A 15,566-nucleotide genomic window follows, 5' to 3' on the forward strand; every position below is an offset into this window, starting at 1 on the left:
GCAGTCAAGAGTCAACTGTTGATCGATGAACTTTTCCAAGGAGTACCCATGCTACTTACTAGTACTTCCTCACGAGTATCGTTCCGCGTGGCTCAAGAACTAATGGTGTTAGACAAAATATCGGATGAACGAGAGCTCAACTACGAGACGCTGGATAAATACCTTGAAGATGTACTCCAGAAACGCGTTAAAATCGGTCTAGATGATGCTGGTTTCCAGCTGGGGCAGATCTATTTACTCAACGTAGGTTATTTTCTATCCCGAAACGGGTCCAGTCATGGAATACTAGAGTAGCGCTACTATTGTTCGGCTTGGAAACACTTTAAACAAGCCTGGAAAGACCATAAAGACTGGCGTTGTAGATATCAGATGGGAGCAATGTTGTACGATAACCTTGTCGATGCGGACGAACTAAAAAACTATGGGAACCCACAGGTAGGTGTGGATGCTGAATATGGTTTCGCGATAGACAGAGGGCTGCAAAATATTCGAGGAAATTCTTAAACTCCCTTTCGGACCGGACGAACCTGCCGGTCAGCGCGAGTTGGTATATGCGGCTGCATTTAATTTGGGCAGGGCGTATTATCAAGGTTATGGCTGTTACCCATCCATCGATAAGGCAATTGAGTAAGTGCAACAATTTTCCAGGGTTTGCAATATGAGCGAAAATTGCTCTGAATATTTTGCAGACCCGGGCTTACAATTATATTCCTGGCGGGATCACCCCTAAAAGAAGCCTTTCAAGAATTTTTCCAGGCTCATTTAGGAGAAACACTACTTCTCAGAAGAGATCACATGTGGTCACGTGCCTGGGATGGATTTTCCAGTTTTATTAATAATTGTGGATCAAAAGTTAACTTCATTTGCAGCCTCATCCTGTGAAAGAAGCAACTATGTGCTGAACAACCGGTACACTGTGTAACACTTTCATCCCCATGGAGAATAACCAACAATCAACACCCGCTTTCAACCGCTTTCCACTCAACACGGTCTCACTAGCTGTACGGATCCGGCCTTCGACGGCCACAGCCGGTAGAATATCTCAGCTGATTGTGACTGGTGTGGAAGTGGGGATCGACTGTGTGCATACCAAAACTAAGAGCTCTTTCAGTATAATCAGTCAAGGCATTCGACTTCATTTATTTTGTTCCATATCATACAAAATGTAGAACAAATTAGAATTGTCTTTTAACTTCTTTGCAACTCTATACTATGGGCCGGCAAGACAGTTAGATTTTTTGTTAACCTCTTTTAAAGCTAACTTGAGACTCTGTTTCTGTCAACAAGGAAAGCCGTCTTAGACATCCTGAAACAGAAGAAATTTCGACAGAGGAGATAGTTCCACTGTTTTGCAAGCATACAGTATAATTCACGAAGCCGAGCCTTCCAAGTTATGTGGCGTCGCCGTCTAAAATACAGTATGCCTATCATCCATAGGGCTAAATTTGCTGTTTATGTGTGAGGCTTGAGAGTAGGAAACCGATAGATAATTGCCAGCCCATTGTACCGATGACTTAAGCGGTCTCTGCGATCAAAATAAAATCAGGACCTCCAAATGTCATGCTGCCTTCGCAGGTTTTTCCCTTCTCGAAGCTCATTTCGGAGGGCCACTGAATTAAAAAACGATCAAACCACCAGTGCACAAAGTTCTTTCCTTTTAACTTTCCTAGTGTTGATTATAACGTATTTTTGAGCTAATAGAATGGCTTCATTCAGTATATTAATCCAGCAAATTAGTTTTTTGTCAGATTGTTTTAGGGTTTTCGCATGTGAAGGCGAGGAAATGTGACATAAACCTCGGGAAATGTTTTGTACCCGTATTTCTTTCGTGCCACGGGCAATCATGATAAATGAATACAATTCGCAACTGACTTCTTGGCACATAATACGTGCGAAAATGGTTAAGAAACCAACATGAAACAATAGCCGATGTCGGTGGACTTAGTGTGGTTAAGTTGTAATGCTAGGGCAAAATAACAGATGAAGTAAAGTGCGGAAGACTATAGAACTAGGCACGTCGTCTCTGTGCTTTTAGCACATCTTTACCACAAATGACTGAGTTGGCACGGCCGTGTCCTTTGAAGGTCAATGCATCGCCTACTAGGAACAGTACTGTCCCCCGTATCTCCTTCAGAATGGCGCAACCTGAGAGGCAGCCAATGGGGGTCGATGGCGTTCGTGCTGGCTTCTCTTTTCCAGATTGTCTGATTGAGCTCCAGAGGATGTAGCCACCTTGCAGTTGTTTTGGTAAACCAACATCAAGTTGTTCTTTTGTCCACACTTCTTTTTTCCACTTTAATTCTTTGAATATGATGAATTTAATTTTTGGCTTACAAGAGTGAAGCAACAGTGTGAAAATTAGTGCTGCCGTCTCCTATGAAGATGGTGACCGCACTGACAGCGACAAATGATTTCTGCTTTGCCATCTTAGCGATTAGAATACTCCTAAAAAGAAACGAAATAAGTAACTGTTCCCGTCTGGATATGAACAGCCTGGCAATATCTCAGAGTACGTGCCTCTTATTGTCGCATAGCAGTTATGCTTCACGAATTATTATTCTTTGTGATTATCCGCTTCTTCTATAATCAAGTTCATGTTCTCATTCTGTGTGTGTCTGAAGAGTCATTCTCCAAAGGCACATCTAGTGGAATCTGCAGCCAGTTGACTGTCGTACTTTCACTGCACATTTTCGAAAATCGGTTTGTCAAACTCCCTATCAACCAGAGTTTTCCTCTCAGTAGAATATAACATAGAACTGCTTTCAATCACTTCAAGTCTCAGAATTTTGCACCAACAGTGTTAAGGCTGGATAATCATCACCAAGTTATTAATCTTGGTAAGTGCAGATGCAATCTGAATACATTCCTCTAACTTCCCAATATGGGTCCGAAAATAGCTGCTATGGTAAACTGTCAACTCGTAATGACAAACAATAGATCGGTTTATTTTGTGACTTTTTGCCTCCTATGATTAGGTCAAATGGTCGCACTTAAATTCACTCATGAACACGTACATGCGCTCTGAACAGTGTCACCGGAGTTCATTAATTGCAGCGAGTCACTCTGTACAATTCGCTACAATAACGGTTAGCCGCTGCATTTACTGTCATCTATTTTCCGGACCAAACAATTGTAGGTGGGCAGATCTCCGAAATGTGATTGTGGTCTTACTTGTTCTACCACGATTCACAAAAATCGAAATTATCTTTGCGCACTGTGCGCGCAACAAGAATATCACATTTGTCAACCTGGTAGCACATCAACTGGTGGATCTTTTTGTCGCATTAAAACTACTCCATTCAGCTGTCGTTTCATTATTCTCAGTTGTCCTGCGACAAAATGTCTGTTATAATGTCTGCCGAAATCTCGCACAACCGTACGGTGCCAGTGTTCGCCGGTGATCTATGGAAACGCTGGTAAAATCAGGCCTATTGAAAATACATGTTAAATTTGCCTATGGAATGTGGCGTAGTGTTAGCTCAAATTTTTGCCACAAACGCTTTTTGTTTCCCAAGATACTTCAAGATTGCTGCGAACAACGGGGATCCAAAGGCTTCTATATTGGCACAAACTGCCCTTGGTTATATTTACTCCGAGCCTGAAAAACGTGATCTTGACCAGGCATTTTACTGGCATTCTGAAGCCTGCGGAAATGGAAGTGTTGAATCTCAAGGTGAGAAAAGTTTCTGTGGCGTGTAAATTACTTTATCTTGGGTCGCAGTGTATTTCTTATATTACTGCATACGATAAAACAGTCTCATCGTTCCTGTTTGCGAATTCGGCATTCTTATAACTACCAAGTAACATGTTGTAACCAGAATATCTACGAACATTCTGAATGAGATTAACATGGACAAACCTTGGAACAACTTCAGCTGCAAACGACTAACGAGACTGTCTTTTCTGTACAAAGTAGCACTACAAAAGAAGTGTTCAGATGCGTGTCCAATGGATAGACTTACAAGAGGTTTGTGTGTCTTCCTGCATCTTCACAGCTCAATTCTCGGTCCCCGAGTAAATCTCGTTTATATCAGTGTCATGTTACACCAAGTTGCTTCACACCTAATGCTCTCTATCCTACAAAACGTTACGTGGCACAAGACCTTTTCCATCTATTGTCTCTAGGGAATCAGTCAAGTTAGGACTTTGCACCACCAGTTACTTCGAAAACGTTTACCGTTAATATTGGCGAAGGCCATCTGCTGTCACACTGTTATAAAAATGTTTCACTGTCCTTCACTGACGGTGACATATTCCGGCGCAATCTCAGAGAAGACGAACATGGAGTCGCAACTTAGTATGCAATTCGAATTATGCCTGGCAATTTTAAGCGAGCTTATGAAGGCTTTGAACGTCAGTCCTCATTTAAATCTATTCGTACTTTTGTATTCGACCACATATAGGATGCCAGATACAAACCTACGGCTAATGATTCCAATATACCAAGGAACTACGCGAGCGATCACTACCAACAAGCTCACATATGGGTACTTGAAATGGCCATACTACAACTGTCCAGCTGGTTTTAAGCGTCCGTGACTAGGAAGTCCTGATAAGCAGGTCAGTTTCTCGAGGGTAGTTAGTCGAGGCTTCAGACAAACTGAATGACATCACTCAGTTGTAAACACTTCCGCCCAATCAGATGCGATAATTTGTGTGCTATCACCTTGTCCTGTGGGTATAGTGGTAACATGATCCTCTCGCATGTCAGATATAAGGGATCCAAGCACGTGCATGGCCAAGGTTAAGAACTACTGACGAGCTCTAGCTCTTGTGAACACTGCTCTTCTGTCTGGTATTGATACAGCAGAATAATCGTCCCAGGACAGAAGGACATTTCACATAAGAATGACGTGAAAATGTGTCGTGACTTAGGCTGTTCTCCCCTGGGATCTAATGGTCGCGGAATTCGAAGAATCAAGTTTTTGTTCCAAAGAATGCTGAATAGCGCGAATCATTCAAAAACCAAACACACACATCCCTCAACTGCCACTTTATTCCTGAAAAATCAACTAAAATCGCCCATCTGCGCAATCATCTCGAATCTCTTCGAAACGTCATGTTTTTGTTGTAATCGGAATATTCACAGTCTGCGCTCTAATAAACCATCTTTGTGAATTCATGGAAAATCGATTTGGCATCGGTTTTTGGCAGCGAAGACTAGGAACAGAATCACTGGTAAATATGTTGCGAAAAAACGCCGATACGACTTTCAATGATGGTACTATCAGCGGCAATTTAAACATGCGTAATGCTACAAAAATAAACCCCAGAATATTGCGGTTTAAGGCGAGGAGTTATATTTACTGACTCTGGAAACTACGCTCACTTGATGAATCGCAAACAAGACGGAACCGTTGATTGGCTGTCTGTGGAGTTCTTCCAGTCATTCTGTTACGTTTACTTCTGGATTCTCCCAAGTTCCCTTGGGTCAGATCAAATTGATTTTTCTCCGCCAGGAACCTATTTTGTGTCATGGTATTCTTGATTTTACTAATTTCACGCTGAGTCACCACTTACGCAATGTCTTCATTTATACAGAATCAACCTGGGGAAGACCGGGTAACCGACTGCTACCTAAACAGTTTTCGTTCTTCAACAAATGCACTCATTAGCAAATCGATTTGGTTTTCACGGGAGGCTCAACTGAATCTCTCGTTCATGGTATTCCTTAAATGAGTCTACTGCACAAAGGCTGCCTGATGTTTCAGTTGGTACGATATTTGAGATATCGCAGTGTTTTTTCATAAAGATTACTCATAAACGAGATATTCCGTTGAGTCTCCCGTGACAACCAAGTTGATTTGCAGATGAATGTATTTATTGAAATCAATCCAATTTGGGATCAAGTAGAGCATAATGTTAACGGAAATTGGGGAACACCTGATGAGCCCCAGTAAGGGAAAGGATGGTCTTGAGCTGTCGAAGAGTTTCCAGAAACCTTGTGAGTAGCTTCCATTAATGTTGTATGTCTCCAACTGTATAGACACCGCGAAGGGGGCCATTGGCATTTCGGACACGAACTCTTTGTTATCGCCTCTCTCATGAGTTCGTAGCCTGCGCCGTGCCTGTTACAGATTACTCTGAACCTAGCCTGGAATGCAAGGCGGAGGCAATAACACTTTTACAGTCAGATAAGATTTCTAAACAAAATGCTACTCACTAGTTAGGAGGTGAGTTTCTGTGGATTTGAAGTGGCCAATCGGCGAAGTGTAAAATGTCAGCTAGATGGGAATTTGAAAGTTCCTTCATGTGGTAAATTGATGAAATGAAAACGAACTTGACAGCAGCTTGTTAACAGTAGAAGGTGGTCTGTAGAAGCAGCAAAGTGATCAGTTCAGATATCCGAAAACGATTATTTATTTTAATGTCGAAATGTTTTGGAAACACAATTATCGAATTTTAGTCGCAAGCGGGCATTGGTAACATATTTATTTCTGGGCGGTAGGTACGTATTGCGGCTTTCAGTAAAGCATTTATAAGTTTGTAAGCAGCGATTTTCTCCCCTCCTAGACAGTCACTTTCTATATTTGGTTTGTAGCTGAGACTAATGGTGGATAGCACCTAGTGTTCGTATACAACAGGCCTCCTTTAGTATGGCTGGTTGTCTTTATATGGTATACAGGATATTATACCAATTACTACTCATCTTCCTACAGATATGCAGAATGTGCCCATTTCTTTTGTAGCCGCGCTTGGAGTAATGTATCTGTATGGGCTAGGAGTAAAACAAGACTGGTCCAGTGCGCTCCTTTGCCTCTCTGAGGCCGCAGACCGTGGAAGCCTATATGCTAGAGCTTCACTAGCCTACTTCTACTACAAACGCAAAATGTACACGAATGCAGCATTTGTCGCAAGCAAGTGAGTTTCCACTTGACCTTTATCAGGAAGCTGGGGACCTGAATTTTTGCAATTCAGGCCGCCAGTAAAGACGTCACTTGAGCTGTCTGGAGGTTTCTTCGTAAACTAACTTCCTGTGTGAAGTTTTGTATACAGATAACTAAGGGTTTCAATAACTAAGCCTTTTAGTAAAAGGTACTCTGAGATTCTCTTGATTCCTTGTCATTTGTTTGATATTGGAGTGAATTCTCAAGTAATAAAATGTCAAAATAACACAATCTTGGTTTCGCACTGGTTGATTTGGTCCCACTAAACATTCTATTTATAAATGTGTTACAGTCAGTGCTGTAGCCATGGTTCAGAAAGCAAGACCAACACTCAGAGAACTAAACCATCATGATGTAAAAATATGCCACTAGGTATGGGCCGGAAAACAGTTTGGTGAGAATACTCGTCGTAACAATATAGATCGCAAATTAGTCAGTTTTCAGTAAACTGGTAGAGGAAACCACATAGTACTTTGTACCTCCAAACATGAGTCTGTAAAAGACGGACATTTCGCCACATTTGGTTACCGTAACAGCATCATAACACTATCAAGGACACTCGCTCATGGGCAAATTTTATGATAAAACGCAATGGGGAAATACGCAAGTGAGAAGAGTTGAGAGGAGTTACTTAAACCTTGTGTTGTTTCAGGTGGAGAAAAACCAAAGATGAGTAAAACGTAAAGCACAAGCAGCAAAATGGCCATTAATCTGTTTGCCTTAAGAGGAAGGCGCGTCAGCTGATGTACTGGATAGTTTTACACACTTCTAGCTCCAAGACGGGACGTAAACATCCAACTAAATTTTGCCTGCCATTTTTTTAACTAAACCTAATTTTGCAGTTCTTGACAGGTATCTATATTAAAAATGAACAGGAAGTACGGCAAACTTCAGGCTGTGTAACAGATACGCATATTGAAATTTGGTTTGAACACTTTTGTTTGCTCAAGCCATCGATGTCAACTCTGATGGTCCCGGGGTTACCCAGGGAAGTGAAGATCATTGATTTGTTTGTTCTGTTGGATCATTCTTTAGGGTACCAGCACTGGGAAAGGCTTCAAACTTGGCGGAGTGGAAATCAATCTACCTGTGTAATCTGCACAGAGGATTTGCAGTTCTCATACATTCACATTTAACTGTTCTGCTAAACATACTCCAGCCCTTGCCGTTCTTTATGCAGTAGTTTGTAGATTTTCTGAAGTAGACACATGTTAAGACATCCAGGAGCTATTATCCATTATCATCACAAGAGCAGGATCTGAGGTCGAAAGACGAGACATCGTATGCAGCATTTTTACCGCCCGGTATTTACCCCTGCTCGGTTTTAGCAACACAATGCTTAGCGGTTGAAATCCGAATCAAATATTTTGCATCATGGAAAACAGACAACAATAATTGTTTCCCGCTCACTGTAGTTCATTCATTAGCCTGACCTGTACAAAGCATCACAACGTGGACTCAATTAGTAACCACTTACATCACATGCTCTATAACACGGAAAAAGTAGACCTTTTTGCTTGCTATACCATATTTTGCGAGAGTATGGAGCAGTGAAACACTCCCAAATTAACACTTGAAAGTTGCCATCTACACTAAAAGCTTGATTACAGACTAAATCTTCACGAAATGAAAAACTTTTGTGGTGCAATGCGATGCACTGTAGTATCCTTTAGTTGGTGCTGTAGAAATGGTCCGTAGTTCAGATAGTGGGTTTCACAGCAGATGCTTTAATGCAGCATAATTCAAACCAGACTAACGTACTTTCCACGAACTTTAGGACAATTACAGGGATTTATCTTCGTTTACAAGAGGTATGTTTGGTCAAAGTATCTAGGAAACCAGAGTGTAACTAGGTAATTTTCCGCAAATGAACCGACTAAGTTCATCCAACGAACAATGTCCGATTTAACGTTTTAAATCCACTTTTTTAGCTTCAATTTAGCTTATGTTCCACGGAACTGACCTAGATTTCATCCGGTTTCAATTGATGACAGATATAAGCGCCTGGAATTGAAGTTCTCTGTTTCCCAACGTGTTACGAGGGGACAAACGTATACGTGAAGCGCCGTGAGCAAGGACTGGCGCACTTGTTGTGAATCCATTCTGAGACAGCCGACATTCATCCAGTGAACATTTTAGCTTCCCGTCTTCATGTTGGCGTACAACTCCCGAACTGAACCAGTAGCCATGGAAACATGTAGTAAACAAATCCCATCAATAAACTCTCTGTTAAGAATCCGTCTTAAAGTAAAATCGATGAGAGAGAATAGTACGCAGTGGCTCTAACCGGCCAATTAAGGAATTGCATGGTTTAATAAGTTTAAAAGTTTGAGATTATCCTCAGGTTTTTCATGTGGCCATTGAAATAGCTATTAACTTATCACCCAAAATGCAGGGGCTCTTTATGTTGTACGGAGAAACCAGGATTTTTACTGTTGTGCAATAGGAAAGTAGACAAATGTGCGGTGCTGGTAAAACAGAAACAACACCTCACTTTGTATGCTGTGTGGTGACAAAACCTATCGTATATGTGTATATTTCGATCCGAGGTAGAGTAGTATCGGTGGAAAAGTATGAATCATGTAGTTACTTATAATATAAAAAAAGACTAAACGTCTCTTAGAGGTTTTCAGTTAGGAGCTTTCACCCCGCAGTTGAAGTTGCCCCGTAAGGTTGACCGGCTGTTCTAGTGACGATGAGGATTTACTCCTAGTGTGAATTATTTGTCCTTGTAAAGCTGCTGTCAGCTTTTTGAGAGTATCAGAAGCTTTGCAAATTTCCCAATCCAGGTTTGATCCTGGCAGTAAAGCCGACGTATACCGGAGAGCCGAAGAGCACTATACAGCCCTCGCGTCCTTATTGATAATCATCAGTAGAAATTAGTTTGAGAACGAAAAAATAAACAAGCCTCGAAAATATGCATCTCCGTTTTACACGGCTGCTACAAGCGTAATGAGTTTCACACTAGGGTCCATTCGCTATGGATTCTGCATCCCAATACAAAAATATTGATAAGGAAATTCATAATTTACCTGGCTGCACGACGGAAATTAAAAAACTGCCGTTTTGGGTAGATTTAGTTAAATTTTTGAAACATGGATTGGTGTGTCAGACCATTTTGCTGCAGATTCGCGACTCGCAGAATAAATGTGTAAGTTGAGCAACTAGCTGGTGGAACATTTCAAGTTTTTTACATACAGACCTCAAGCGCAGTGAACACGCTGAAGCTATGTACTGAAATTTAGTATGAATGCAATGTGGAGGGCTAGCGTTGGTCACATGAAGGCTGAATTCAGCTGAGTTCGGAAGCAAAGGCCACCTTTTCTACGCGTTCCAGTCATGCTAAATTCGCTAGTTCAAAGGGGAACATCATTCGGGGACGCTAGAACCACCGACATCCTTTTGCATGGAAATTCTGTGACTTGATAATTACTTTCTGGCGTTCATCAAAGTGGTAATAAATGTAGAAAGATGGCGGATTTTAGTTGAAAATATCAATCCAAACTAAGAATAAACGGTTTCTATTTGGGGATATTTCTGTATATGCACCCTTAAGTGTAATCTGCCCTCTCAGAAATATTTTTCTTGTGATGAAGATCTCTAACTGTTTATGCAGACTGCCAATCATTTCATGACTAAGGCTTGAAACTAAAAATTCTAGGATCGTTTTCTCGGCGGGAAACGATGAGCTCACGATTGAAACGGACGGTGTCAAAAATTTCCAAAAACGAGCACGGGCCATGGCATGTTTCCTCTATGCACGATGTCTTGATCAAGGACTGGGAGTAGTGCAAGATAAACAGTTGGCCCAGCGACTTTATTCCGAGGTAAGTGTACATTAACCCGGCAACCCAAATCCATTGACCAAAGCACAGCAAGTTCGTTTTTCGCAGTGTGTGGCTTCGGTAATACTACCTGTGTAAGGCTGATTACTTCATATTACTGTGATCCAAGTAACCACACTAACTGAGGATTAAGACATCTTCCTCGTCTAAGTACGTGATACGATAAAATCGGTTGTTTGCTCTAGGAACACGTGCGCGCGATTTGGTGCACACATCTTTGCGTAAAGCGCTATCATGAGTGATTCCTCCACTACTTTAAAAGCTGGTTTGGCACGTCCGAACCGAAGTCATGTTCTTCATATCACCCAGCTACGACAGTACATCGGTACGACCGAACCACACAATGGGAAATGCGTCATGTATGTGTTCTTCCTCAGGGTTTGGTGCAGAGAGACTATCTGAGCTGGCACGAAAAGAACGTTGTTTTGGTAATGAGTGTTGGTAATGGACACGACCAACCGAACCGGTCCCTTCTTGCCAGCATAACAATCTCTAGCCTTGGTTGCAGATGCCCGAAACAGCATCATGGTGTTTAAAGGCCCCACCGTCAAATTCGAAGTTAACTCTTTGTACGATGTCAGATCAAATCACTGTCATTAGAGAGCTCTGAATCAAAATAACAGGTACGAATAAAATCACGTAAAAGTCAGCTGTCCAATGGGTGGGTGAGCTGTAAACTAAAGAACTAATATCAATAGGAAATAGCTTTTAAGGAAACACCAAAGTATTCTCCAGCCACTGAAGAAAGCGGCATTTTCTTTCTGGGCCCAAAAGTTTCACTAAACGACGTATTGCATTGCGTTAGGCTGGATTGTTCATCCACATATCTGGAATTGAAGGGGTATCTTCATTTTGTATTTTGGGGGCATCGCGCGCTCGCATGTTTATATTCACCATGGGCTTCAGGTAGAGGTCTGCTATTTCAGGTTCAAAGTAACCGCATGGTCAACGACATAGGATACAAGCTGACTTCCGCTTTAAAGCGTGTTTGTACTGTAGCCTAACTACGTCTAATACCGACAACCAAAACACTTACTCCGTACAGACATGAAATTTCAATGTCCCTCATATAGTCCACTAGTTTTCCTGGAGCTGCGGAAACGCAAGCAGGACGGAGAACTGTCCAGCGGAACACGTGGCAGAACGTACTTTGAATTCCGATTATTATTATCCGTAGTCGTCCGAATATAATCAATGTAACAACCGTCAGACCAGGGGTCAACTCGCAATGCTGCATCATCGATAGCTAAACATATGCTAAACATAGGCTAATAAATCGACCGACCGAACTTATTCCCGGTCTTGCTTAGCAACGCAGCACCCCCGGGTGACGCTCTAATGTGCAAATTGTGCCAGTCCCGACAAAGTGCACGACAAATGTTGAACCAAACGATTTGCTTTGATCTGGTACCGGTCAGGTAACTTGTAGGCTGTTTGGCTTTGCTTCTACGATTTTTGTCTTTAATCCGCATGCTCACGACTGCAGTTCGTACAAAAAAATTGGCAGAACAAAGCATATATCTTCATTCAATGAATCTTTAAACATCTTGGAACATGAACCTGATTTTTGTCAGCTTGTACACAGTTAATGACTATTACACCCGTTTGTTCGCCTTCGACAGGTTCTTTTAAGATTGCCATCAATCTATTACTCAAGGGCGCTTGTTCGCATGCTGAACTTTAGAACGTCTTGCAACTAGGTCTGAAACTTGTGCTTATAGTCACCTTGATGTATGATTACCAAACGTGTATTCAGATGTGGTTGAATGCTTCATCTACGCAAAAGAATGAATCTTGAATATCTATAATTATTTACATTTTGAATGCATCTGAGGAAAATGCGTTGACATTTTTAGACCAGGGTTTCTTTACTTCGCAATAGTGAGTCTCTTGAATGTATAGATAGATGTTGTCTTACTAGTGTTGGTCCACGCGTGTTTAAAGGCCAGTCGGCCCTGTATGGCGATTATTTCTGTGTTAAGAACTGAAACTGGTATGCATCTAACGAACGTTTGATAATGCATTCTCGGCGACTCAGTGGAGAATGCCACAGCACTTAATGATGTGTCATTGTCAAACATTTGTCGTCATTCTCGCTACTCAAAATATCAGTAAATACTCCGAGGTTAACCAGGCAGATTGCAACCGGAAAATCCAGTTGAGGCCCCTGTTCTACAGACAAAACTCACTTCTCTATTTGACGATTACGATTCGCTTGTCAACTAAGTGAACTACTTTCGTGAAGCTAGTTGGTTATTCCTCATTTTCCCAAATCACTTAGGAAGTATCTGGTTTCCCGATTAGTTTATATCCGGGATATTTACATGAATTCTCACAGGCGGTCGAACCTAACGGCAATCCTGTTGTCTGAGCTAATCTACGGGCTACCGTTACTTTTCATATTGTTTTTGTAGATAGGACCAATAGAGAATAGGGCGGTCAACGTTGAAATCAGATAACCAAATCACCACGATCCACATGCACCAATGAGGTGAAATCAGGGTGAACATGTGACAAATTACATCTGCACTTCTTATACTGTTCTGTTCAATTAAATAGTAACATAATTAAAAAGCTCAAGAAGAGTTTAGTATGTCTCTTCCGAGAATACCTTAGCAAATCTAATCTGTTTTGATGAGCTTCGATTCCGCGGCGGGATGTTAGTTAACTTTAGCTCTTTTCAATTTCTTGGTGAGACACGAAATTGAGCCATCTCCCACAACGCCTCACATATGTAAAAAGTAATGGAATGATGTCGTTCCATTTTTTTTCAGGCTATTCACTATGACTTAGCGCTAATTGCATGTTACGAGCGCATGGTCCAGCATGACGAACTTTGAGGCCCTTCTACTTGTCACCGTGGATTTCTCCCTAATTTTTCTCACTAACGGCGTATTTTTGGGTTTTGGATTATTTTTTGTGTACCAAATATTGCAAGAAAAAGTGAGCACAAACGACTCTTCTTGATGTACCGTGCAGAAATCCAATCCATTACTTGACACCACTTGAAGTACTCAGCAAACGAACGTTGTGAATCGAGTAGTTGGCGTTATGTTTTCATTTGCACCATGAAATGTCGAGTTGCCAAACAATCACTTGCAAATTCGCGTCACTAATGAGCAGGTGCTGCATGACGAAGGTTATATTTCAACTACTTTACCGCTCAACACCCGCTCCATGGTCGGTAATACTAATAATGACTGTTTAGCTGCAACACCCTTTTGATGGCTAGCTTCCATGTCACCCAAACGAAGCACGAGAGCTGGGATACTGCCAGGTTGCACAGGCTCAGACAGGGAAGTCGAGAGGCGTAGGCCGGGCTCGAACAACGAACCTTTCTCTCAGTGAATTCGCGCTCAAAAAACACCAAACTCCTGGACAGTACGCCAAAAGCCTTGCCACCATAGCAAGTGTCAGGGAGCACAAAATTTGAATTCTAGCTAAATAATACCATAAGTTGAAACTGATTTGGACCAAACAAGGTCAAAAAACGGTTTTCAAACTAAGGCAGTATAATGACTGAAAAACAAGAAACCGTACTCGATATTTCTTACGGCACATGACGCACGAATTTCGTCTGGCAGTTCAGTCACTTGGATTCTTCCACGATAGGATAGGACTCTTGGTTCCACAAAACCTATGTTTTAGTAGACACCCAATATATATATATATATATATATGCAGTAAAAGGAAACTAAGTGTCAATAACCCAAAAGATTTTAAACGTCAAAAATATGAAGATACAGAGTAACTTTTCATTGAAACCATACACTTCTGTAGAGGTCAGTTGCTACTCTTCAAAACATTTACTGAACAGTTAAATGACACAAACCTGTACAAATGTCTCCAGGTAATTCATAAATATAATCGCTTTTTGTATAGTTGCTGCCAGTGATAACTCGGAAATGTCCACGTTTCGCGAGGCTGGCGTTATTCCACACTTTGATTATTTATCCCCTTCTAGTGTGAGCATCATTGAGAAAGTGAACCTCGTTCGTTCCGAAAAGTATTCGCTTATGAGGAAAAGGCACCACAACTGATTTTCATCCTTTCAGTCATCGGCACCGACTTTTGGCTGACTAATCTACCAAACTTTTAAGTTTGAGTATATTTTGGCACTTAACTGAGACTAGCTAAACTTTCACAACCAAGTAGTTAAATTTCATCCCGACCATAAGATAAACTTCCTAAGTTCATACTGAGGGTCTGCTACGCCTGCTTCCAGAACTTTTCCTAGGTGTTCCAACTTCAGCGCGTACCTCACTCTGAGGGCCAGTTTAAAGATAAAAATAATTCTCACGTGTTGTCTACTCTGAGTTGGGTTTCAAGCACATATGGCGGCACAATGTTGTCGCTGGAGAAACCCACATAATTTACCCATACTTTCTGAAGGTAGCTTCGTTTCCCGGGGACGAAAGCGTGGTTGGAGTATGGAAACGCTCATTAAATTGACACATGAATATCATGTTCTTCAATTGCGGCGTGGCATAGGTTTAAAACCATTAATGAAAAACTAAGCCTCCATTCCCGACCGGCAGCCTAAAGCTCCGTCCAGCAAAGATTTCTCTGTTTCATTTAAGAAGCCCTCAAAGATCGAAACACTAGAAGGTTTGCCTTATGCAGTTCACACCTGCGCGACATTGTTGTGCTCGTCCAACAACGAATGACGTGACCTAAGTCCCCTTGGAACAGCAGGGTTGATTTGATGTTGAACCAAACGTCCTATGGCAATATCACTGTTATTTTCGGTAATATCTTAGAACCACGGTGTTTGGGAGTTGTTCAACATGATGAGAAAGATATTTTTTCAGTTAACCGCCCGATTTTATGGGTA

At 41.6% G+C, this 15,566-nt stretch overlaps 1 protein-coding gene across 1 annotated transcript; it reads left to right on the forward strand.

Annotated features, from left to right (window-relative positions):
• On the forward strand, window positions 1-13,648 carry T265_05627 (hypothetical protein; the record flags this gene model as incomplete). Its single annotated transcript, XM_009170686.1, has 7 exons — window positions 1-243; window positions 370-435; window positions 470-627; window positions 3,516-3,673; window positions 6,660-6,861; window positions 10,549-10,714; window positions 13,507-13,648. 7 exons carry the CDS (start codon window positions 49-51, stop codon window positions 13,570-13,572), a joined length of 1,011 nt encoding a protein of 336 aa, XP_009168950.1.
• Between the last annotated feature and the right edge of the window lie 1,918 nt (window positions 13,649-15,566).

This window comes from Opisthorchis viverrini, assembly GCF_000715545.1.
Source record: "Opisthorchis viverrini unplaced genomic scaffold opera_v5_109, whole genome shotgun sequence".
Taxonomy (NCBI): Eukaryota; Metazoa; Platyhelminthes; class Trematoda; order Opisthorchiida; family Opisthorchiidae; genus Opisthorchis; species Opisthorchis viverrini.